At 37.9% G+C, this 27,611-nt stretch overlaps 1 protein-coding gene across 10 annotated transcripts in view; it reads right to left on the bottom strand.

Annotated features, from left to right (window-relative positions):
• The window catches only part of Sorcs1 (sortilin related VPS10 domain containing receptor 1), a 474,759-nt gene that overhangs the window by 306,127 nt on the left and 141,021 nt on the right, over nt 1–27,611 (bottom strand). The window contains exon 1 of one of the 10 annotated variants that reach the window (XM_078052717.1): nt 27,346–27,603. The exons of the other annotated variants lie outside the window; for them this stretch is intronic. Within the exon in view, the coding sequence (XP_077908843.1) occupies nt 27,346–27,588 (243 nt within the window). The 5' untranslated portion in view covers nt 27,589–27,603. Of the gene's footprint in view, nt 1–27,345; nt 27,604–27,611 lie in introns of those variants that run through there. 10 annotated transcript variants of the gene reach the window in all.

Genomic DNA, 27,611 nt, shown 5'->3' with positions numbered 1-27,611 from the left:
TTCCAGATTCCCTCTGAAGGCCAAGAGATCAGTTCTAGCCACCGTGAGCACAGAGCATTCTAACCTTGAGTTCTGAGGCAGCAAGCTGCCCAAGAGTGCTGAATCCTTGCAAGTTCCACTCTGCTGCCACAGCGCTTGATTTACAGGAGCATCAGTGAGCAGATTCTTAACACTCTTTTTCACAGCAAGCAAACTGGAACTCCATGACCTTAGATTTGTTCTGAGCTCAAGGAAATGAAGAACTATGGTAATCCAAAGAGGACAGAGATCCCTGCAGACCTCTCCTCTAGGACCACCCTACTCCTTACCCCCAGCACAGGTTTCCTTCTAGGAACTTGCTTCTTTTGCAAAATGTGAGCATACGTGAGGTGAGGGCACCCTATGGACACATCAGATGGCATGCCTCTGTGTGTGGGGGTGCATATGCTTAACAGATTTGCGTGCCAATTAAGTCGCTCTAAGTGCTAAATTTCAATCACAGCCATCCCAGGAACACTGATCAGCGGCAGCAGGGTGGCTGTTTGTTTGAATAGTCAGAAGGAGGTTGCTGCTTCACTTCAGTACAATTTTGCTGAATGCGCCTATAAATCCCCTACCAAGAAAGTGGGGTGTGGGCATAAGGCATTTCTAGGTAGTTGCTGGGGACCCCAAGTCCCAATATACCACTTATCAAGAGTTTATGGCAATAAACTATATAATGAAGTTCAGCTGGTCACAAGCCATGTCTCCCATTCATCTAACAAGGGAATTCACAGGCACCCCAGAGAAGGAATCCTTTAACAGGGCATTTAATGGTGTGAGCTGCCTGCGCATACTCACAGAAATTGTTTAAGCAATTCCCAGGGCGGGTGAACGGGAAGGTGGAAATGTGGTCTCTGCCTCCTCTTGCTGGGCTAGGAAAACTAAAATGCCAGTGATACACTCAGGCAGTTTATCAATACTGAGCCAGAAGAGGTGTCCTTTATGGCATTTCAAAGCATATCAGCGCAAATCAATCTGTTTAATCTTTCTGTTTTCAGAAACAGTAAGAATGGCGGTGGAACTGCTAACCTTTAGTTATGTTTTCAATCGATTATTTGAGGTCTCTCTTCCCATCTGTGCCCCTTTCCTGCCTGTGTGTGTTCTTCTACCTCCTCACTACTGGAAGTCAGTGATGCATGCTCATGTTAGACCTGCTTTGCTGTTTGTTTGCTAGTTTTTTTTTTTTCCATTGCATTCATTAGCTGTGCTATTTAATAGAATCAGCACCTATTAAGGGGGCCTCAGCCAAAATCACAATCCTAAAGTAGAAAAGAGTAAAAGCTGCACTTCCCTGCCTTTTCTGGTCCTATTGTCTATAGTTTTGCATATTTTAGAAACTTAAAAAAAAATGTTTCATTAAGTGAAATGTGGTATGTACTTAAATGGTAATTTATTTTTATTCATTCTATTGACAATTTTCAATTTTATGAGTTCAAGTGTATACCATTTAATTTTTTTATAATTTTATTTATTTATTTTACATGGTGCTGTTGAGGATTGAACCCAGCACCTCTCATGTGCTAGGCAAGGGTTCTGCCATTGAGCTATAGCCCCAGTCCCAATATACAACTTAATTTTAAATTCAATGAGAGCAAGGCTTTTAGATGAACACATATACACTTGCCCAAAATGGAGTAGCCATCGCTTCTCATTCATTTTTCCATCTTGTCTTCATTTATTATAGTACCAAAATACTTCTGATTCAGAACAATAAGCAGTGACCATATGATACCAACTTTTTTCATGTTCCTCTCCAAATCCTAGGATAGTATCTTTAAATAGCTTTAATCCAAATATCTATGCATTGATAACCTCCATCTACATTGTACCAAGACTTCAGCATCCAGTTATTTGTGGAATTTTCCACAGTGCCTTGTCTCAAGTGCCTGCCCCAACATACACCAATCTCGGCACTGCTGTCATCACAGGAAATCTGCCCTCGTCTTGCTGCAACAGGGTTGTATAAGCTCCTGGGAGGAACTTGACTTGGTCCATTCTTTTAGAGAATGCTGGTGCCCACCCAACAAGCCACTATTCTCAAGTCATCCATTCCTTGGCAGGTGAGAGGGTGCCAGACCCAGGGCCAGGTTCTGTAGAGGAACCTATGGTGAGGTCTGCAAAGAACTGAGCAAAGCCTTCCTCCCTGTGCCAACAGGGGTTTCATAACCTGGGTTCCTGAACTGTATCACCTTTCTGCCCAGTCTTTCACAATCCAACTGAATAATGCCATCACCTCTGGCCCCTGGCCTTCTGTTTGTGTGGGGGTGAGAAACCTTCACAAAGGACTCTGTGAGAAGAAATGTCAGTTCACTCCTCCCTTCCTTTAGTCCCAACCTCCTTCTGCACTGGCTTAGAAACAAAAGCATTCTTGGAGATAAACAGAGACATTAGCATGTGGATGATAAAACAGTGTTCCACTATAAATTTGCCAAAGTCAGTGAAAACATTCTGTTGTACCAAAATGACAGGGCACAGGGCAAGCATTCCTTCTTGGTATGTGTTTAAATGGATCAATTTGGTAGCACTGTAAAATTAATAGGCAGTCTCAATCATGCCAATTATTAGCCATGTAGCAATTTTTAGTATGACTGTATTTTTAAATTAGTAATTCAAAAAATGATTTAGAAATGAAACCCCAAATATTTAAGGAGCCCTTGGAACTCTCTCCTAGGAACTTAATTCTATACAGTGTATTTTAGAAACATTCTGTTGTAAGTACTGGAGTGTAGGAAACCAAAACTTGTTCTAAAAAAAATTTTTATTTTTAAACGGCAGTACAAGAATTTCCTCTTCTTTTCTTGGGGAGGGGGAACAAACATGTTTTCTCCCAATTTTTTGCTAAATGAAAGAATTCACCCCATTGGAAAAAGGAAAGAAGGGGCAAGTCTATGGATTTGTCTGGACACTGTCCTCTGCTTCATCTCACCTCCATCTCAGGGAAATCTTAGAAAATGGGGATGCGTAATTTTTGAGTCATTAATGATTTGCATTCTCTCTCTCTCTGTTTCCAACTATGAAAACAAACCTCAAGGGAAACAGAGTGTGCCTGAGCCTCCTTCACAGTGGGCCATTTGGGCTATAGGATCCTAAAGTCTCTTTCATTCTGAAGGTCAGTAGCTCCAAGTTCTGAATAATGACAATGACAGGATCCTACTCTATAAAACAGTCTGGTTTCTTTAGTATTTCCTCTCAGTCCTTAGGGTGTTTTTGTAATTGTGACACAGGGAGAGACCCCCACAGAGCTCAACTGTGCTAATGTTCACAATTCCTCTCTCCTTGGGGTGGGTCACAATCTGCCACCTGTGAACAAGGGGAGCCTAGTTGACTGATCAGCAGGTTGGTGCAGGGGCTGGCTACCTCCATTGCTTTCTAACCAGCTTCCAGCAGGTCTAGAAGTTTCTTCATTGTCCCAACTCAAAAGACGACCTCTTTGCTTATTGCAGCAACTTGCAAGAGAATATTTGGTTGGATTCATTTACATGAGTGAATGAAAGAAAACATAGGGACAGAGAATTATAAAAGGCTTGAAGAGACTTGTAATAATCTGTCCTGAGGGTGGAAAAGTAGGATAAAAATGTGTTCGATACTCAGAAATTTGTTTTTACTTATTTCTTTGCACTCTAATTTTAGAGAAAAGAAGAAAATTCACAGCGGATTTTCCTTAAAATATGCATGTTCCAGATTGTGTCTTTGGCTAAGTATTTATCCAACTTTCCAGTTTAAACTGAGGTTTTCCTTCTTTTGGGGAGCCTTGAATCTTTTAAGAATCTGATCGTATAAAATCTATGAACATGAAACAATGAGTATAACTTCAATGATATCATTGATCTTCTGAATCCTAGAGAGGTCATGAAATCAAAAATAAGAACATCTATAATTCTCAGAAAATAAGAGCTTTTTCAGAAGAAAGAACTTTCAACTCTAAAACTCTGCACATTTAATTCAGTAAACATGTAGTAAGCCCTGTTAAAAGGCTGGATACTAAAAAAGAAATGTGATGTGAACAAGAGAGAAATGAGACTTGGCACCGATCTCTAAAAGCTCACAGTGTGGTGGAGAAGAAAATGTGTTCACATATCTTTACAAGCCAAGGAAGAAAAGGTATGAATGAACCAGGAGAAAGTTGTTTCTAACTTTCAGAGAAGAATAAAAAAAAAAAGGCATCAGAAAGAACAGATTCATAGAAGAGGAGGCACTCTCAGAAGACATGTGTGATGTCCATGGAGACTGTGGAGTGCAGAGATGGCATTCTAATGGATAGATCAATAGGAGTGAAATCTCAGAGAGCATTAAGAAAACAAGGAGCCCTCAGGTTTCCCTAAAGCTTAGAGGTTCAGTAGGAATGCACACAATACCAAAATACAGAGATAGGCCTTGGCTTTGTGATGAAGGGCCTAAATATTAGGCTGGCAGTGCTCTGCTGGAAAGGGAAGAGGCTTTGGAATCAAAGACCAGATTTTGAGTTCCAGCAAGTTTTAAGACTCATTAGAATGTCTGTAGCAAGAAGAAACAGAAATCTGGAAGTGACTCAAACAATAAGGTGCTTATTATCTGGTATACTAGAAGCCCAGAGTTTATGTAGTTCCAGGATTCACTTAGAGTAACATCATTAAGGATAGAAGTGATGTGCATGTGCCTTGTCTTAGTGTATCAACACTCAGGGCTACCTCCCATCATGTGTGCAAGGTGCCATAACATGGCTTTCCTTCACACAGAAATAGCTACATCTGGTAGAGAAAAGAATGGCCTCTCTTGCCCTGTATATGTTTTATTTTGTATTATTATTATTATTATAACTATTATTTAGTTAGGGAGTGTCATAGCTTTCTATCCCTGAGATAAACAACCAAAATACCTGAGATAAACAACTACATGGGGAGAAGACTTATTTTGGTTCACTTCAGTCCATGGTCAGTGGCTCCTTTGTTTGTGGGTGGGGAGCAAGTGGTAAAGCAAAGCTAATTACCTTATGGTAGCCAGGAAGCAAAGAGAGAAAGAAGAGGATCCCAAGACCCCCTACAAGGGCCCAGCCCCAGTGACTTAATTTCCATCCATAGGTCCCAAATCCTAAAGGTTATATGCTGCACAATAATGCCACTGGTTGGTAAGCAAGTCTTTAGCCCATGGATCTTCAAGGCCATTTAAGATCAAAACCATAATCGGGAAGAAACGCTCCCAAAATTCCTCCCAGCAAATTCCCTTGGCCCTCCCTGACCAAGGTACACGTGCCCGTGATGAAGACTGGGAAAACATTCTCTCCAGCAGGCGGGCTGACTGTAACAGCAAAGGAAAAGCAGAGTGACTGCTGAGTGACAACCAGTGTGTGATCTTGAATGAGTCACTTGAGTGCCTGACATCTCTTATTAATAACATCTAGCATTTACTGGATGTCCACTCTGTGTGCCAGACAAATTGCATTATCAAGATCATTTCAAATAATCATTTTTGATGAGAAAATTGAAACAGAAAAGTTTAGTAACTTAATGGTCTAAGCTAGCAAGTGGTGGACAAGTCCAACTCACATCACATCCAGAATCCTAATCACTGTGCTCATCTGTCCTCTATGCTATCATCCACATGAGTATGGTTTTTAGCCGAGTCCAGGCAGAATCACTAAAGCCCTCACTTTCTGTTCACTTCAAAAGCATTTATTGAAAATTCATTATGTCAGACCAATGCTAATCACAAACCCCTTCCTCTCAGAGTCTTGGGGTATGAGTTTCAACTCTTTATTGACCTCAAGTCAATGGCATTTTAAAATTTTATTTTAAAATTTGTGAGCCCTGGAGAAACCCTTTTTTAGGAGTCAATCCTTCCAGTGAACTCACTAGCAAACTTGACTATCCTTGATCCTGGAGGTTTCCTGATGGTGAATGTACCTTTACCTATCTGTAGATTTAAGCAGACTCTTCTACTGTATCATCTTAGGGAGATTTAAGTGAACAAGTAATTGCATAACTTTTGAATCATCAAAAGGAGTGAAATAAATAACTTCTAAACTGCATTAATGTGCACCAGAGAGGATCTAAAAGGTTGGTATGATACACACACACACATACACACACATATACACACAACCATATGCACTTGAAGTCATCAGAAAGCAGTCATCTAACACACACAAGCACAGCTGGAAAAATGAAAATCCACTAGAAAGAGAGGGTTGAATTTGGGCTTTGTGGCTATTCAGACATCAGTTAGATTTTTGCCTCTGGAAAGAATTTAATCCACAAATGACCTTCATGTTTTGTAGCAGCCCACAGAAAACATAATGTAATGTTGATCTATGTAATATCCTCTGCATGACACTGAAATTGAGTCAGTTACACAGCTACTGCACCTCCTCTGGGGAGACAAGACACCCAACAGTGATGCAGACAGTGATAGAGCTATACCAGTAACAGAATCAACACAGGACACAGAGCAGATTTTAGCATCTGCATAGTGGAACACATTTTAGCAAATGTGTCCCTCCTATGAATCTGTCCCCTTGCAGAGCCAGAGGTTATTTGCAGCTAAGATTTAAGGCCACAGTCTGCACAAAAGCTGTGAAGCCCTTTCCCAGGAATTGCCACATAAGAAAAACCTCAGTTCCCATTCAAGGTAACTCATGTCTCTTCCTTCATCTGGTGAAAATTGTTTGTGCTTATTAGCAACAAGCAAAGAATGCTGGTAAGAATAGACCATTAGACTCTAGCCCTAGAGCCAGATCTTTATATCTAACAAACAAATCCAAGCTTATCAAATCCACTACACAGAACTTGCTTTTTGATGAAAATACCATATTTGATCTTTGACAGGCTCTTCTATTCCCCAAGTGGAAGGATACTATTGACTCAAAAAAAGCCCTCCCTCCAAAATCTATTAATCTCACAATGCCAGAAAACACATATGATTATACTTCAGTCCTATGTTTCTACTCCACCACTTCCTCCTCTTTCTTCTTCTTCTATTCGATAATATAATGATCTTCCCCAAACACACATCCATATCTAGTGAATAATGTTGGTCATTTAATATTCTTCCTCCTCCTGCTAAATTGCTTGGCTCTAAGTGATGCTCTGTGTAGCCTCCACATTCATCAAGGGAAGAGACGAGCTATATTAAATTACATTTTTATTTTTCTGGCGGGGAAGAGGGGAAGCCAAACTGCTGTACCAATGTTATCCCAAAGAAGTACCAGGATGAAATAATTATACAAAAATATGAGGAAAACTCATTTTCAAGACAAAAATCTACCTGTGGATAATAAATTACAAAAGTGAAACAAACCAAGAGACCCAAAGCCAAAGCTTCAAGAGGTGAAAGTGACTGGGGCTGGGAAGTTAGGTTACAGAAGCACAAGTCAGGGTGGTTTTTGGAAAGCCAAAGGTGAAGGAAAGTATGCAGGCTATCCTGCCCAATGTCACAAACTGTGCATCCTGTTTAGTTACCCTCAGTAGTACTTGGAAGTGGAGGGGAATTATATCTAAACCATCCACCTTCAAGTTAGTCCCTCATCAAATTAGGTCGCTTGGTACATGGCTACAGAATTCTCTGCATTTGGAAAACAGCAGAAAATATTTATAGCATTATCTTCTCTCTGGAATAAAAGAGACAGATGCACCACATGCTTAAGCAAGAAGGGAACAGCCTGGGTTTGGTAGAAGAAAGATGGAAGGGATGTGAGGAATAAAGATATTTCCTCCAACTTCCCAATGCAATGATCTGAGAAAGACAGATCTCCACAAGCTCAAATCACTCTGTCTGAATCATAGAAACTCTCTAAATATTAAGACTCTCCCTGTGTGAGAACCCACACAAAACAACACACCATTAAGCAGCAAACTGTGTGTTAATGACAAGGACCTTTCTATTCACGTGCTTCCTTCTACTTAGCTTCAATGCAAAGAAATGAAGCACGTCTTTCCCTCTCCATTTTTCCATCTCAGATTTAATGCTGTTATTCATAAATCCAAAGGGGTCAGCTCAATTCCAAAAGATGCTATTTTTCAAGGTTAACACAAGATATTGCAGGAAACTAATAAATAAAAAATCTGTATATTATGGTGATGCAAGTGTCAAAACAAACCCCAGCATGATATTGGATTAAAAAGTGAAAAGAATATGAGTTTATGTTTTTTTTATTTTCCTCTCATTTTCCACATAGCACAACTAAAAAAAAAAAAGCACAAGAATAAAACAATATAGACAGTCAGTAAGCTAAGATTATAACTTTTCCTTTCCTATGGGCTAAGGAAGAAAAGGAAAAACCATTTTGCTCTTTTAAAAAGAATAATAAACAATAAACTGACTTCTCCATTAGCAGGATTTTTGTTTTTCCTTGTTCTACCACAACTTAGCACTTAAAGGTGATCCACAGCTTTAAGAATCTGTCATGAAACAAAAATAATACCTTAAAACCCCATGTAAAAATGAATAACAAAGGATTCCATTGGAGGGAAAAACCCCACAGAGGTTAAGAGACCCTTATATACAGTCCTTGTCTCTTAGTCATAGAACTAAAATAGCTTTATAAGACTCAAATTCTAAATCTTTTCAATGTCATGGCTAGTGAATGATTTTTTTAATAGCCATTTTTACTTTTTTTAAAGAAACAAAATTGGAAAAGATAGGAAAAAATATTCAGCAACCTATTTAAGAATAACATAGATTGTGCTTTTAGAAGAACTAGTTCTTGAATAAGGACTAACTGAAAGTAAAGAATAATTTTAATTCTTGTTTGTTTTGGTACTGAGGATTAAACCCACTTTATCCCTGAACTATATACCGTCTTTTTTTGAGACAGGGTCTCACTAAATTGCTGAGGCTGTCCTTGAACTGGTGATCCTTTCGCCTTGCTTTCCCCAGGTCGCTGGGATTAGAGGCATGTGCCACTACACCAACCTCATAATTTTAATTTTTTATATACTGATTTGATGTATGAAGCAGAAGTTCCTATTTACAGAAAAAAGGACAGAATTGGGCCAGATATAAGCTAGAAAGTTGCAAGAGTTAGACATGAGATGTAGCAAACAGAATCAGGCACAGACCCGGTTTTGTGGGGATGAAAGTATACATCTTGGGGCCTCTTTATAAGAAATGTAATAAAAAAATAAGAGTAAAATGGAGTTCAGAAGCAAATATTTATTAGACTGAAATTAGATCACAAGAAATTACCAGTCCCTTAAAGACTCATTCTTTCCTTCTAAGAAATCATCAGGTGCTTTAGTATTAGTGAATAAATAGAAAAGTTTTCTGAATAGCATTCCATTGTATATATAACCACATTTTCCTTATCCATTCATCAACTGAATGGCATCTAAGCTGGTTTCACAGTTTAGCTATTATGAATTATGCTGCTATAAACATTGATGTGGATATGTCCCTGTAGTATGCTGTTTTTAAGGCCTTGGGGTATAGACCAAGGAGTAGGATAGTGGGTCAAATGATGGTTCCATTCCCAGTTTTCCAATGAATCTCCATATTGTTTCCAAATTGGCTGTACCACTTTGCAGTCCCACCAGCAATGTATGAGAGTGCTTTTTCCCCCACAACCTCGACAACACATGTTGTTGTTTGTATTCTTAATAGCTACCATTCTGACTAGAGATGAAATCTTAGAGTAGTTTTGATTTGCATTTCTTTCATTGCCAAAGATGTTGAACATTTTTTCATGTATTTGTTGATTGATTGTATATCATCTTCTGAGAAGTGTCTGTTCAGTCCCTTGACCCATTTATTGACTGGGTTATTTTTATTTATTTTTTTGGTATTAAGATTTTTTAGTTATTTATATATCTTAGAGATTAGTGCTCTATCTGATGTGCATGTGGTAAAAATTTGTTCCCAATTAGTAAATTCTCTATTCACCTCACTGATTGTTTCTTTTGCTAAGAAGCTTTTTAGTTTGAATCCATCCCATTTATTGATTCTTGATTTTAATTCTTGTGCAATAGGAGTCTTGCAGATAAGTGCATGGAGTTGGGGAATATAATGTTAAGTGAAGTTAGCCAATCCCCCCAAAAAACGAAATGCCAAATGTTTTCATTTGATATATTCATAATGGGGTTGGGGGAGGTGAGAGTGGGAGGATTAGTAAAACTCTAGATAGAACAAAGGTGAGGGAGGGGAAGGGGCACAGGGGTAGAAAAGACAGTGGAATGAGATGGACATCATTACCCTGAGTATATGTATGAAGACACAAATGGTGTGACTACTTTGTGTACAGTTAGAGATATGAAAAATTGTGCTCTATATGTGTAATATAAATTGTAATGCATTCTGCTGTTATATGTAACAAATTAGGATAATTTTTTTAAAATAAAAGTACTCAGAGCTAAAAAAAAAAAAAAAAAAAGACTTTCTGATTGTAGCCTGGCTCCCCCTTCTCATCTGAAACTGTCTACAGCTCCCCCAAACTCCCAGCACTGAGAAAGCCTTATGCTCACAAAGGCTCTGAATCTAAAATTTCATTAGCTTCACTATAAATTCGCCTTTGGACAGGATTCCCTATTGGATGCTCATTAAGCCTTTTCAATTTTAGCAGCCCTAGGCTAGCGATCAAGAAATAGGGACTGGAGCCCAGACTCCCGCAGCATACTGTGGCAGAGAGAGAGTCAATATACCTCTTCCAGTTCTTAGGGTTTCCTCCCTGGCTTCTCTCCATGCTTGCTGGGTTCTCCGCCATATCATGCACTGCTGTATACCTCCACCGGCTCCACCTTCAGGGCCGCCAGTCTTTGTAATGCTTTTCACCTTGGTCAAGCTAAGAACTCTTAAGTCTTCCTCGACTTTACTGGCCCTTTCTTTCTTTAAAGCATAACTAGTCATCAAGTTTTCTACAGATCTAACCTCCCTCAACCTGGTCTGGGCTACATCAACTCTCACTTAGAAGACTGCTCTGCTTCTTACACTGCCCCAGCCTCACGTTGCCTCTCCTGTGTCACCCTATACATTGCTGCCATCATAGTATTTTTAAAAAGGTAATCTTATATTTCCACACTCTTTAAGATGTGTGTGTGTGTCTGCACACACACACATAAAAACAAAGATTAAATGGCATAATATGACCTAGAGGGCCAAGCCAGTCCTGCCTCCTGTCTTTAAGTCAAGGTCATATCAATGTCTGTTATTCTCTGAGCTCACACATAATGCTCTCCCACTGACCTAGAGAGCTTCAGTATTTGCTGATGGTCTGATTGACTGACTGTGCTTATATTGTGGATAGGCTTTTCCAAGAACTAACTACATGTTCTAGTTATGAGCAATTACTGCAGCTGGCCTGCAGAGTTGATTTGGATCACAAAAACCAGAGTAACTCTAAGCAAAGAGCATTTCATCAAATTCCAATTTTAGGAATGATAATCCAAATACCTTGGATTTCCTCTTGAAAGCTTAGCTGTTTAAAGGATTAAATGCCACAGATAATTCAATGCCATGTACCTCTTTTGTTAGGGCTGAGTGGTTGTAAAACACATCTATGATCCAATCCAAAGGTTTACAGAGTCTTCTTTCCTTCCATTCAGGAGTGGTAGCTTTTATACACAAATCTATGGGATTCCTGAAGGTGGGCCAGGACACTGCAGACATCTATTTCCAACTCTGTAAGTTTCTCTTATCTAGAAAGGGCCTGTTCTGGATAGACGCAAACATACCCCGTTATAGATTTATAATCAAAATCTAAATTCCAGGCCTTTCATCTATTTCCCATGAAATTCTCAAAATCTACTCTGCCTAATGGGGGCAAAGTCCCCAAAAGTATGTATTGCGGCAGAGTTTGGGGGTCTAGAGTTAATAGTTGAGAGGGCTGCATTTTGGTTACAAAGTCAATTTTAATACCTTAAGTAATGACTGTTGTGGTTTGGATACGCAGTGTCCTCCAGAAGCTCCTATATTAATGCAGCAATGTTTAGAGGTGAAATGATTAGATTAGAGCTGAAAATTCGTCAGCCCATCCAAGATTGAATAGACTGGCTGGGTGTGGGGCATGACTGAGGAGGTTAACTGCTGGGAGCATCCCCTGGGGTCATTTACTGGCCCCACACCCACCTTCTCTCCTGACCCCACCTTAAGCTGGAAAGTTTTTTGCTGTTGGTCTCTTCCCCCATGAGGTGCTGCTTTACCTTGAGCTCAGAGCAATGCAATCAGCCATCTATAGACTGAGACCTCTGAAACTGAGATTCCCATATAAACTTTTCCTGTTCTACGTTACTCTTGTCAGGCATTTTTGCCAGAGCAACAAAAATGTTGACTTAACAATGACTTTAGTTAATTCAGTTATCTTCTTTTTTTTTAAATTAAATATGATTAATGAAATTAGAATTCTCTTTTCCAATTGACTAATTATCACAAATTTATTAAGTATTTTGGTGTCACTCTGTTAAACATTTTGAATCACATAATCTATGTACTTTCTCAACTACCTATGAAGCCAATACTTATTCTTTTCCTTCTTTCTTCTTGGGCAAAAATTGGAGAGTCTTACCGACTTGACCAATAGTGTGGGATAGCTGGAATCTGAACCTAAACAAAATGAGCCCAGAGCTCAAGTGCTACCACCATACTATGTGGTCATTTTGGAGAAGGAAAATGAGTTTCAAATTATACTTCTTGCTTTCAAGAAGCCCAATGCCAAGGTTTCTTTGTCTATCTATTCTAGCTATCATCTCTCTATCATTTATCTACCTATCCATCAATCTATCATTTTTTAAGAGTTAGCCACTGCATATTATTTATTCTGCTAAGTATTGTCAGAGATACAAAGAAGATACCTGCTCTCATTGCACCATAGTTGGCGGGAAGAATCAGAGCGGACAGGTTTAAATTGAGTGCTTTAAAAAATGGAAGAGTATGAGAATAAACAGAAACCAGCAATCCCTAGCTAAATGTAGACAGGAACCAGTTCAAGCTCTTATGGCAAGCTGGAGCTTCAACAAACAGCATGTCACTCAATCTACTTCACAAACTGGGGAGACTGACTTGAATGAGCTGGCCTCAGTATATGATTAAACCTAGATTTTCTTGGTTTCTAGCTGAAGGTGGAAACTTGAGAGATGGGCTATGTTAGCTCTTCTATCGTCCTGATTCAGGGATCAACTTTGTATCATCCTCACAGATACTTCTGTAGATCCCATAGGCAGAGAGCACACAACCCTGTTTCTATCTGGAAATATAGAACACAGAGGGGTCATGTTCAGGAAAGAGTGAAGACCAACAATCTACAACAATCTACTTCTTTGCTAATAGAAGAGTTCATGAAATTAATATTACTCCCATGTTGCTAAATGGAAACACAGGGAATGAGGCTTCCAATGAGAAGTTTAAGGAACACTAGCGACAAAGTATATGTCTATCCCACATGGAAGTTCAGTTGCAAACATAGATAAGTGTGTCACTGCTGCACCTCTCACTTTGTAATCTTTTAATTCTAAATCAAGACACCAGTGAAATTTAGAATTCCAACACCCTGTCTGCTCCAGGAAATGCAAATCTCCCAGGAAAGAACCCACTTACTTCCTGGCCTTATGACAGGGACTAGGCCATTGTGAATGGCTATAGAAAAACAGCAGCCCAGCTGTTGAGGACCTGGAACAGACATGCAAGAGGATTCCTGCACCCAGCAGAGGGCTCACTACCTGACTCACAAAATGACTGAGGAGAGAGGAAGCAAGCTAGAAAGACAGTTAGAACTCTTTTTTTCTTCCAGCCTTCTGCAGCAGCAATCTATTTTCTTCAAAACTGATCCTCTTCTTTAGGTGTCCTTTTTTTTGTTGTTTTCTTGTTGTTGTTTTTTAATCCTTTAAACTGTCCAAGATTAATGTGGCAAAAATAAAATGCCCCACGGGCTGCTTATTTTGACGCTTACTACAGCACATAAAAGTGAAGAATTAGCATGGAATGAATAATTTATTTAGTGCTTTACTGTTGTTTTAAACAAATCACTTCCATGAAAGCAATGTGTATTCAAGCAATAAATCACTGTTTAGCACTCTGTCACAAGGAAAAGATACCACTTGGCAGAATTATTGAATGGCAGTGCCTGGCAGGGAGGCAGGCACAATAAAGATAAAGACTACGTCCTTGCATAAAATGGGTTTTGCCTGCATCTGTAGGTCAGGCTGGAGTGCACCATCCTTTCCTTTATCCCCAGGATTTAATGAGCACCTACTTCTGAAACTGTATCTGAGGTTATGACTAGCCTGGAGTACCTTGTTAGGACCTCAGAGTTATTATTTATTTTATGATTGCAATTGCTGTAGACCAAACACAGAGTCTAAGTGCCATTGAAAGTAAATAATTTCTACATTCTTGGTCATTCTTTCTGGAGGCTTCATACATATTTATTTAATTTCCTTATGATAGAGATATATGCAAAATGGTGTGAGGACTTGCCTAGTAGGAGGTGAGAACATGTACTGGTTTCCTTGTATCCAGGCTGTGGTTCAGTCAAGGAGCTAGGAAAATGGCTGGGAGAACATTCTCTATAAAAGTCTGCCTGGGAGATGAGGAATGCTAGTGTGATGGAAATGTGTGGAAGTCGAATGAATATGTTGATGGGTGGAGAAGGAAGTGATAGAAGAGCAAAAGGAGGAGACATTTAAATGGAATCAGCAAGGATGTAGGGTGACTTCCACAGGCCCCAGAGCCAGAAACCAAACCAGAGTCAGACTCCAAGACTGAGTTGTCGAAGCTATTCTATACCAGCCTGCTAACCACCCAAATCTATCTACATCAGAACCACAGTAGGGAAAACTAGTTCAGGTCAAAAGACAGACAGACCCCAGTTCTTTTGTAATAATTAAGTCACACATGAAACGTTTCATTTGGCCCAGATCTGTGAAGTTTTCAAGGTGAAAATAATAGCCTAGATTTTGTTGAGAAAGGAAACAAAACAATTACCATAGCTCTACAAGACCTTTGACTACAAATTTCCAAGTGTCTCTTCTTTTTTAAGTGCCAGTGCTGCAACATAACTGGAGGTCTGACATTTGCAGCAGCAATGACCAGAGCCCTCTATCTCCTGTCAAAGTCTGATAATTAGTACTGGATGATAAGTCCTGCTGCTAAGAACATAAAAAGACAAAGGCTTGGTTTCTACACATCTGGAGGAGGATAAAACCCTTCTATTTTATCAACAGCATCAGAAGGTTTCTGAATTATCTCATTTCACTCTGGTTGAAATAATCATAGCAATCGCAGGTGACCCACAAGGACTTTAGAGAACTGGTTACTTCCCAACACTAATTTAAATGGTTTAAGTGAGAATAAACTTTCAGTCTCTTCTAGGTAGTTTCAAACTTCCTTCAAACTTGTTGAAAGCTGAAGATACTTATGGCTACTAGAGTGAAGGTGACAGGCTCTGAGAAATGTCATGAATTTGCTGCTTCATATCACCTTAATATTTGTTGGTCTTTTTTTTTTTCCTCCCTATATTGGTGTCAGCATTTTATCAGGCTCAAAGAAAGTTCAAAATGTTGTTGGCTACCTGCCAGACAGAAATGTTTCACCCTCAGGAAGAAATTAATCAATGAACAACTATCTATTGAATGTTTACTATGTTCAAAGCAGAGCTAGAAACCTCTGTGGGAGAAAAACAGATGAATGAAATGTAATTTCTGCCCATCTGGAATTTACAATCTAGGTAGAATCTGATTGTCACTCCTCTGTTCAGAAAAACAAGTTTCCCTTGAATCTGTAGAATTAATTTACTATTCAATAGCACATAGAAGGTCTTTCCTATATAGCACATATCTTCTTTCTAGTTTTATCAGCTGGTCCTTCTTGCAATCCTAAAACTCTGTAATTCAGACTTCTTTCCATTCTTTGAACTACCATGAATTTTTAGAATTCTGGGGCTTTCTCAAGTTCTAATACCTAGCTCAAGGGTCACCTCCTCCTTAAAACCTTCCCAAACTCTCTAGGATGAGTTTATTGTTTCATTTGTGATTCTTTATTATTATATGAGTTCATTATGATCAAAGTACAATATTTTTGTTTACCTATGCTTTCATTAGACTGTAAATTTGTTGCTGCTAATTTTTTTAAATTATATACTAGATTAGAGCCTCTCATAAAGGAATTACCAACATATTGTCAACTAATAATAATCCAACATACAGACATTCCTGTTTTAAAATATGAGTCAATATGGGACAAATGAGATTATTTATAAGTGCAGGTCTACCAGAAACATTGATTCACAGTAGGTATTAAATAGTTTGATCAGAATCATACATTCCTACTGAATTTCATACTTCAAAGAATGATGGACCATAAGTTATATTGTGGAATGGTAGCACATTCTCAAAAGGTCAGAGAGCAAGTGAGCATGTTAGGTTTGTGATTCATTATTAAAGCAGCCTAGAGACCAAAATGATGCTAAAAAATGTGACTACACAAACAGTGAAGAGTCATCTGTGGATTGTCTCTAAAATCAGGCTGAGAAATCTCTAAAAAGACTTTTCAAGAGTGCATGGCAAAATATAGACAGCAAATAATAAATTTTGAGCATATAGTGATACATATAATACTGGAGATATAAAATTTAATCTGATAACTATGAGAAATGGATTAGAAAGTATTATTAGATTTTTTTAAAAGATCACACAGAAAATAATTCAGGTGTGTGGGCCAAGAAATGTTTATCATAACTACTTCTGTAGTTGCATCATAAAAATAGCAAATAGATGATATGTCAACAATTTGGCATGTCTCTGTTTGAATAAAACTTTATTTACAAAAAATAATACAGGCAATTAGCTGGACCTGGGCCTCATGCTGTAAGTTGCCAACTCTTGGATTTGACCAATTACACAACTGAAAGAAGAGATCCAAAAATCAATTCAGATATACTAGGGTAAAATTTTAGAGGCTTTAGCTAGAGTATTAGAAGTAGAATTTGAAAGACAAAAAGCAAAGAAAATTGGATACTCTAGGGGAAATTATATGATGATATTTTAAGGTTTTAAACAAAGAAGACTGTTTAAATTACAGATCATTAAGCAGATGATCTGACTAGAAAACCATAGTAGCCCCACATCATGCTTTGTTTGTCCTACATAATACTGATCTTCAACGTGTTTCCAAAACAAAGAGAATCAATTACCATCATTTAAAAATATCAAACAGACATTTTTGCTTCTCTGGAAAATATGCTGGAAATCTGGCAATATCAAGTTTATATTACCTCCATGCGCAATTTGCTAAAAGGGTGGAACAAGCTACCTTCTGCTTGCAGACAAGAACTCCCCATCTCTCACGTAGGCACACTCAATGGCATCACTTGTGCAGCTCTCACAGACCCCATAAACTCTGATTTCCATATCTGAAAATCTGACTATATCCACATTCAGATAGTCAGGCTGGTGTCCTGACTCAGCCACCTTCCTGGGAGATGACTTCTGTGAGTTTTAGCTTCCTCAACATAAAGGTGGGGTATGCTATCTGCTCCTACTTCGCAGTGTTATTTTGAGGATCTACTGAAATACTATGTATTGTATAAATCTCTTCCATGTGAAAGTCCTTCAAATATCAGATATGACGATGATTATCATTAAAGGAAACTGAAGCCCAAAGAAATTAAACAAACTGCCCAAATGCACTTGGTCAGTTGAAGGCAGACCAGTAATGAACATCTTATGACTCCCAGAACCATTTCAAATACCCTGAGTATGTTCCACCAGAGATACAACTGAGATATCTGGAAACCTAAAAAAGATATTCCCTGGAACCAGGAAGAGAAAACAAAAAGAACAAGTCAGAGATGGACCAGCATGTCAAATCATTGCCATGGGTTATGCCCAAATGCAGCATACTGGAGTAATGTAAGAATTGTATGTCACTGACTTAGTTTTTAACTAATGCAATGTGAAGAAATTCTAAAGATTTGTGCCAGAGAATAAAATCCAATCCACATCTCAAACCAAAGTTTGGAGACTTTCAGCGGCTTTTTACCCTGGAGAATAAAGGTTGGCAGAAATATTAGCAAAAATACACCAGAGAGTCTCTGTCCTGTTTAAGGACAATCCTTGACTATTTCAAAAGTGGAGAAGAAAAAGTGCTAAGTCAACCACCTTCAGCTAATTAGTTCTTTCTACATGGTGACTTTAAATCAATGATGAGCAAATTTCTAATACTTCTCCCCTGGCTGAGGAGCTTTCTGCCACTCACCATCTATCAGTTCTGTCTGTGAGTGGCCTTGTAGAGTTCTGTCTAAATGATATCCAGTGTTCTGGTCATATGCATTCCCTCTTTCCTGCAGCATTCAAGGAAATATGCTGGTGGCAGCTGTTTATGATAAGCTGAAGGCCTGTGTAAGACCAATTGTAACACAAAGGTCATATTTTCCAAGTTGTTTATAGATTGCAATTTGTAAGGTTATAGTGTCACAAGCTGTCAGTAATTCAAGGTGGAGAATTACAACAATTAATAGGTCATCAATTCTTCATTCTTCTCCTCCAACACTCATTCCCCTAAGAGTTTTATTTCATTTAAGCTTGAATCCTTGAACTATGAACTGAAGGTTTCATTTGATAATGAGGAAAATGGATGGTACAATGTAAATAATTCCTTAACTAATTTCAGGGGATCTGAACCAATCTTAAGACCACATTTAGGAATACTTCATAAAACCCATTTTCCAGGAGTCCAGCATTCTAGTAAATGTGCTTATGTTGTTGGTATTCAAGAGGCTTAACACCTACCTCCCCACAAGATGTAAATAAATAAAGTGTGAGGAAAATGTTGCTGAATAGCACTGAACACTGAAAGATGGAGGAGATTTGACCTGTTTGTAAGAATTCATTAATAATTGTGTACTACCAGCAGTCTTCCCAAATTCTTTAGTAGGATAATTCTGAATTCTAATACAATTTGGCTACTGAATTTGTTGGACTTGGTTCTTTTGGAAGGTTATAAACTTACTTTCAGTACTTTAAGACAGCTATGGATGCTACATATACCATCTTTAATGAATAACAACTGTAAGCAAAAGTCTGGAGTGATCTTCCAAAGCTTGCTCATTTAACTGAGTTTCAGCTTCTTCAACATAAAGGTGGAGTATGCTATCTGCTCCTATACAGGATTATTTTGAGGATCAACTGAAATACTATATATCATATGCCATATGGTAGTTCCTCAAATATAAGATGTTGTGATTATTATGGGACTCTGGTTTTATTCCTAGGTCCTTGATACATTTTGAGTTGAGGTTTGTGCATGGTGAGAAATAGGGGTTTAATTTCATTTTCTTGCATATAGATTTCCAGTTTTCCCAGCATCATTTGTTAGAGAGGCTATCTTTTTTCCAACTGTGTCTAATATAAGATAATTGTAGTTTTGTGGGCTAGTCTCTGTGTCCTCTATTCTATACCATTGGTCTTCCAGTCTGTTTTGGTGCCAATACTATGCTATTTTTATTATTTTTGCTCTGTAGTATAGTTTAAGGTCTGGTATAGTGATGCCCCCTATTTCACTCTTCTTGCTAAGGATTTATTTAGCAATTCTGGGTCTCTTATTTTTTCAGATGAATTTCATGACCAATTTTTCTATTTCTGTTAGAAATGTCATTGGGATTTTGATCAGGATTGCATTAAATCTGTATAGTGCTTTTGGTAGTATGGTCATTTTGATAATATTAATTCTGTCTACCCAAGAGCAAGGTGAATCTTTTCATCTTCTAAGGTCTTCTTTTATTTCTTTCTTTAGAGTTCAGTAGTTTTCATTATATAGATCTTTCACCTCTTTCCAATAGGCCCTAATCTCTATCCTATGAAATTAGGTCCCAATTTTCTTAATACGACTCCTATAGCACAAGAATTAAAATCAAGAATCAATAAATGGGATGGATTCAAATTACAAAGTTTCTTCTCAGCAAAAGAAACAATCTGTGAGGTCAACAGAGCGCCTACATCTTGGGAGAAAATCTTTACCCCTTACACATCAGACAGAGCACTAATCTCTAGGGTATATGTACTCAAAAAGCTAATCATCAAAAAACCAAATAACCCAATCAATATATGGGCCAAGGACCTGAACAACCACTTCTCAGATGATATACAATAAATCAACAAATATATGAAAAAACATTCATCATTGGTAGCAATTAGAAAAATACAAATCAAAACTACTCTTAAGAATTCATATCACTCCAGTCAGAAGGGCAGCTATTAAGAATACGAACAACAATAATTGTTGGCGAGGATGTGAGGGAAAAGGCACACTCATACACTGCTAGTGGGACTGAAAATTGGTGCAGCCAAAATGGAAAGCAGTATGGAGATTCCTTGGAAAACTTGGAATGGAACCACCATTTGACCCAGCTGTCCCTCTCCTTGGTCTATACCCAAAGGACTTAAAAACAGCATACTACAGGGACACAGCCACATCAATGTTTATTATAGCAGCACAATTCACAATAGCTAAACTGTGGAAGCCAATCCCAAAAAACAAAATGCTGAATGTTTTCTCTGATATAAGGAAGCTGGTTCATAGTGGGGTGGGTGGGGAGCATGGGAGGAATAGAAGAACTCTAGATAGGGCAGAGGGGTAGGAGGGGAAGGGATGGGGCAGGGGGTCAGCAATGATGATGGAATGTGATGGACATCATTATCCAAAATACATGTATGAAGACATAAATTGGTATGAATATACTTTGTATACAACCAGAGATATGAAAAATTTGTGCTTTATATATGTGAATTATCCTCTTGTCATATATAAATAACAATAAAAGAAAAAAATTATTATGGGAAACTGAGATCCAGAGAAATTAAATGAATTGTTCAAGTCCACTCGGTCAGTTAGAGGCAGACCAGTAATGGAACCAAAGTAATGAACTTTGATTCTAGGCATGCAAATGATCTTTCTTATACAGTGTGCTTTCAGAACAGACACAGGACAGAGGCAGACAATGTAACCACTCCCCTTGGGAACTCAGGATCTCAGAGGATTCTAAAGAATAACTGATTTTTCACCTTTGAGAAGTCTTTCCCTGTCTCTAGACTGAAGCAAATAAAAATGGCCGCACTCAGAAAAATAAGCAATTATCTACAAGACGACTAGTCAGGGCTCCTCACTGTAGCATTGGAGTGCATTTAACCCATGATGTGAGTTACTGTTTGTTCATTCTTCCTGTCCCTCTTTCCTTGTAAATTCCCTCCCAACTACTCAATTCTGAGTCTGTAGGCTAAAGCTCTCCTGCATCTCCCGAGAAGCTCAAGAAATGTGTTAAATGACAAACATCCACTGAGGATTCCTGTGTGACACACCCCAAGACTGAATCAAATCTATTGGTTTCCATTGTTTTTGCAGAGTTCCAAGTCCCGAGTCACCAAGAATCAGACATCGATATGTTAGCCAGAGCCCAGTAATTGTTTCTGTAAGGATTCAGGTAACTGAGTGGTCAGGTTAAATTAAAGAGTTAGAACATAGTCTTGACTTATTTTGTATGTAAGGGGTTGAATTGAATTCTTCAACCATAGAAAAAGTTATTACTGAAATGTAGTCAAGAAAAAACCATCTTTAGACTCCACCACAAGTTAACATCTATGATTCTCACTGTGCTGACTTACAGGAATTATATCAATATGTGTATTCATGCATATATACATACATATAAATAGAGTTAAATAAATATTGATAGAGAAGAATCCCTAACAGAATTATGCTTCTGCCTTCCAAGGTAAGTATCATACTTTTTCAGCATACTGTATATTCATTAGCAAAGACAGCTTAGGTTGAGATTTCACAGTAGCTTAGTCCATGGAATGTGGAAATGTAAACAGAAAACTGTGCCCAGTTTTAAGGATGAGCAAGCAAGCTTAGATTTCAAGGGAGGGAAGGAGACACATGTCTTTCATCGAACTATTACCATTTCCAGAATCCATCTGAACTCAACACTTGAGAAAAAATATCTCCCCAAAGCATTCTACTGTTAAGACAAACTGTCTTTTGACTTCTGCTTTCTGTGGAGCCGATATCACAGGTAGAAGATATAGACAGGATGGCTAAATATCCTAGAAAAGAGAAGGCTCTAGCTTGCTGGCTACAGTTTGTTAGAAATTCATTTCAATATTGGAACTTTATCAGGATTTGGTTACAATTCATTCATTAATACACTGTTCCTCTGGTGCTAATTTCTAAAGACAGAAAATAACCAGATGGAGAACATTTGATTAGTTCTGAAGGCAGACTATTAAAAGCTCTTCCATATCAGAGATCTTACAACATTCATAGTATGTCATCATACCTAGTTTCCTAGAACAGTGGTATAATAACTGCTGGTCAAATGAAAGAAATGCCAAAGGTGCTAAAGGACATTCAAACCATATTGATTTTTTTTTTAAAAGAGAGTGAGAGAGGGGAGAGAGTGAGAGAGGGGAGAGAGAGAGAGAGAGAGAGAGAGAGAGAGAGAGAGAGAGAGAGAGAGAGAGAGAGAGAGAGAGAGAGAGAGAATTTTTAATATTTATTGTTTAGTTCTCGGCAGACACAACATCTTTGTTGGTATGTGGTGCTGAGGATCGAACCTGGGCCGCACGCATGCCAAGCGAGCGCGCTACCACTTGAGCCACATCCCCAGCCCACCATATTGATTTTAATACGTATATTAATAACAATATATAGTTTATTACCTTCTAATCTCAGCATAAGTATATACACAATTATACTCTGGTATTATTTTTCTTATATATTCTACCTTATAGGTAATGGAAAAACTAATGAATAGAACTCTAAAAATGAGAGACACTGCTTCTTCTTTCCAAAGAACAATAGAGACCACCAAAAATAGCCTTGTTTTTTTTTCCTGTGATGCAATAATTGCATGCAGTGGGCCATCCAAGTTAGAAGTGCTTCTCAATTCCCAAAGATTTATTTGCCTTTTTATCACTACAAGAGCTCCCATAAGAAATAACACCCAATGCCTTTGAAAGCAGACTGTGCACATATTAGGAGCTGTCTTATGCACAGCTTCCCCTGGTAAACATTTAAGTTCATATAGTACATTGTATCTCTGTCTTTGCTTTTACTACAAAATACTGAATTGAAGAAACTGGTACAAAACAGCAGCAGTAGCAAAATAGAAGCTTAAATCACCTCAACAGTAGCAGTTGTGAGGAACTGTCCTACAAGGTGACTGGATGGCATAACTCTTGCTACTCTTAAGTTGTCCAGGGGTCTATCACAAATTTGTAAAAATCTCATAAATTGGTGTTGATAGTAAATTAATAATTAAGAAATTTTATTGGTGAAATAAATTTAAAGCCAGTGATTAAAAAATTGTAAATGCAAGCGCTGATGGCCTTCACCAATTCCTGGGTTAGTGGGAATTCGCAATGCACATCATGCAATAGGAGACCCAGACCCCACATTTAAGTAATTTCTTTCAATTACAAAGGAGAAACATGAAGACACGAACTCTTGCTGAAGCATTATTTCAATAACCAAAATGTGAGATTTCAAGAAAGTAGGATGACAATTGATAGATGAGAGTAATTAGTTTATTTTTTTAAGCCATTTTCAAAAGTTTCCAGTGACAAGCTATTTACTAACTAAAAAGGAAACTGCCTAACTAATGTCTCAAGTATATCTGCAAAGCTTTAGGAAGAGCTGATCAAACTTAATTTCTCAAAAATTAGCTATCAATCACCGTTCCTAACCCTAAAGTTACCACCTCACCCTCATTCATGCAGTAAAGACATGGAAGTGAATTTTGTCCTTACAGACACATAGTTAAAGCTTTTTTCACAAGTACTTTTGATCCTGAAACTCTGTAGACATCTGAATGTGATAAAGACATTAGTAAGCATAAACCATCTTCTTGTTAAGCTATTTATTATGGTAAGAAAATGTATTTTCAGCGATATAGGCTTCCTATGTATGTCTCCCTGGCAAAATGAAAGTGTTATTTGAAATATTTAACAATCCAAGTTGAAATGACCAGAGGCTTTTGCCCAAAAATTAGAAACTAGATTTTTCTTTTTAAAAAATATGCTTCTACATCTTCTATTACATAGAATAACACAGTCACTGACAAACAAGAGGAACTCCAAATGCCTGGGACAAAGGAAAGTGGACATTTACGGAATGCTCTCTCTGTGCTGGATGGTATATTAAGTCTGTTCATGTCCTGTGTCTTGCTGAACCTTCACAATAGTCCATAGCTACTAACAAGCTTATGGATAATGCAAATATAGCACAGAGGTCCCCTTTCCTCAGGCTGCAGTCATTAAATCCAAGAGCCACAATTCAAATCTTATCTGTTTTTTCACGGATCTAGTATGTGCCTTCCATATCTTTGTGTTGTGCTGGTCATCATGACAGAAAAATTAAAAGTTTTTTTTTTTTGAGAATTGAATCATAATAGAGAACATTCATTTCCAAAATAAATTTAGCATTTTGAATATAAGAAGGCTATGTGTTATTTATATTTATCCTATTTGTAGTTTGAGGAGTTTCTTTAATAGTTTATTTAAAAACCAAATTTGGAATATTGAGCATATTTATTTGTGCATTTATATGTGTATATGATATATCATACATACATACAACTCATGTACATAAATAAAAATGAATTTGTACTCTCTCCCCCACACATTTCTGGTACTTTATGAATAGACTGTCAATCACTCATACATCTTACATGTCACTTAGTTTTTGAGAGTTATTTCATTCTGTTCTTCACATTGGATAATTTCTAATCATCTATCTTCAAGTTTACTGATCTTTCCTTAAACAGGGATATAGCCTTCCAATAATTGTTTTCATTTAAGCTAGCATGTTTCCAGACCTAAAAGTTCTCTTTTGCTCTTTGATAGTCACCTTTTATCTTCTGAGATCTCCATTTGTTCTCTCATTGTGATCATCTTTTTTTAAATGTAAACATAGTTACAGTTGTTATTTTTATATTTTGTATTTTGCATTTTGCTAACAAGCTTATGGATGATGGAAATATAGCACAGAGGACCCCTTTCCTCGGGCTGCAGTCATTAAATCCAAGAGCCACAATTCAAACCTTGTCTAGTTTTTCACATCCTCGCATGTGCCTTCCATATCTTTGTGTTTTGTAGTTAGCTCTAACATCTGGGCCATCTTCAGGTCAATTTCTCTGGAATTCTTTTTCTCTTAACCACTTTCCATTATTTTTGTATGACTAGTAATTTTTATTAGTCATTGACTATTGTGGATAATATTGTAGAAAACTAGATTTTTTTTTTACTGTTAGACTAATTAAAATGTATGAGTGATCATCTGAAATTTGCAGAGTCTTACATTTGTACTTTAATATGATGCATCACTTTGGATTTTCACATAGGCTTTTGTAAAATTCCTTCATTCTGGACATAATCTTTACTCCTAAGGTGTGTCCTTTCTGTAGGGAAGGTTTTTAATGGAAGGTTCACATATCTACTAAGTTCCTCTTAGTTTCCAGAATTTATATTACAAATTTTCTCTTGCAGCAATGAGCAAGTAACATCCTTTTTCAACACTTTCAATCCTAAAGCTATTTCTGTCTCCTATGTGGTCAGAATTCAGGGATCAGCAAAGGATTTGATATAGACTTGTGAATCTCCACCTTCTTTCTGCCTCTTCTCTATTTCTAAGAGTTCTCCACAATCTCAATTCACATTGGGAGCCCCCAATTTCCCTCCACTGGCACCATGTTTACAGCATTTCTTTTCTTGGATTCCAGCCATCATAAGCGTTATGAACCAGGGGTGCCTCCGGAGACAAAGGGGAAAACTCCGTAAACTGGTCCTCACACAGTGTAGTTCCCGTCTTTCATGACTTAAATTTCCTTTGGTTTCTACCTGTTTTTGATTACTCTCCAGTGCATCCAACATTCTGTTTTTTCCTTTCTCAGAAGTTATAGTTATTGTTTACAGAAGAACTAGTCTAATACAAGTGACTCTACTATCACCCTAGTGCTCCTTCTTAAAAATCACAATGACCATAATTCTGTCTTCTCTAAGTGTTATACCCTTTTAAATCCTATCTAAATAAGCTTTGAAAAATAAGTATTAATATCATCATTATTATTCTATTAAAAATCATGTGCTTACTTAAGTTCTAGATTTCTCCACTACTTCTTTGATTTTATCCAAGGTGACTTCCTTCAGAGTCAACTTTTAACAGAAAGATGATAAAAAGAAAAATATACTGATACTGTTAGAGCAAAGGCCATTTCACCAGATTTCTCCTCCTCTCTCTTCACTATAATAGCAGAAGAATATGGGAAGCTATCAATCTGCCATTTATTTCCATGTCCAGTGATTTTTTTAACATTGTGTCCAAGTAAGCCATCAAAAGTGATAATGCAAAAGGCTATGGTGGGTTTCTATCTCACCTGTCAATGTTGGAATCGCCTTTATTTTATAAAACCAGAGTTCTCCCATACTACTTCACTCAGGGAAAAAGAATCTATCCAGCTACTCTCAAGATCTAAAAGGATTGTGAATATAATTTTTGTTTTGTTTTGCTTTTCCCATCAGGTACCACAAGAAGGACAGCATCTGTATCTCACTTGAAAAGAAGGAGAAGGCTGGGAGTATAGCTTCATAGTAAAGCACTTGCCTCACATATGTAAGGTCCATGCATTTGATTACCAGCACACACACACAAAAAGCCAATGGAAGAAAAATATATTATCTCTGAATACTATGAACAAGATAAGATTTCTTAGTATAACTTGGAAGTAAAGGATCGAGAGCTCAGCTACATGGTATCCAAGACAATCCGTCTACTTTTAGAGAGAATTACATTCATAGCGTGTCACTAGATTGGAAAGTAGGGGCATACTTATTTTACATATTTTGGAACTTTCTGCAAGGGGGTAGCCTTTTAAGGGTAAAGTAGGACAGCTTCTAGACAGCTTTTCACTGCTTTTTGGTAATTAACACTTACATGATGTCTAGATACTGGTGGAGTAGGGAAATACATTAATATTTAACACTTGTCTAGCACTATAAGTGGTTGTGATGCTCTACAATAAATAAAATCAGGTCAAAATGTGCCTAACCCAATTGTAACATAGAAATATCTTTAGAATTTGTAACAATCTCCCAGGGGAAAAAAGCCAAAAGTCCCATCACTTAAAACCATAGCATGCATGAAGCAACTGTGGTTCAGAGGATTCTATAAAACACCATCTTGTACTGATGAGACAAGGATTAAATGTCCCCAGGAGGGACTTTTTCCTCTAATGGAAATAATGTTAGAATATCGCAAGTGCCTTCCCTTAACACTCCCCCTGAGGCGAGTCTGTTTCCCCTGGCAGTACCCTCATTCTGTCACGTTCACTAATAGTAAGCAGTAACCTTGATGTATGGGAAGTTAACCTGCACTCACTTCTTTCCTCGGCCACCCATCTTGAAAGCAGGGTCTATTCCTTTCGGCAGGACATCCGGGCACTTTAAGGCAGGGTCTATTCCTTTCGGCAGGACATCCGGGCACTTTAAGGCTCACCCATGATGCAATTTCCCCAGCAGAGCTTCTTCCGGTTGTCCATCTTGCCATCCCGTCTCCCTTACTGCATTGGGCATTCAAGCTGGAGCCGCTGGTACTGGGTACACCTTCTTTTACATAGCCCATTCTACAGAAGGATTTCCATTCAT

Source organism: Ictidomys tridecemlineatus, chromosome 1, assembly GCF_052094955.1.
Source record: "Ictidomys tridecemlineatus isolate mIctTri1 chromosome 1, mIctTri1.hap1, whole genome shotgun sequence".
Taxonomy (NCBI): Eukaryota; Metazoa; Chordata; class Mammalia; order Rodentia; family Sciuridae; genus Ictidomys; species Ictidomys tridecemlineatus.
Note: the sequence above shows the minus strand (reverse complement) of the source record. Positions and strands in the feature narration are given on the sequence as shown.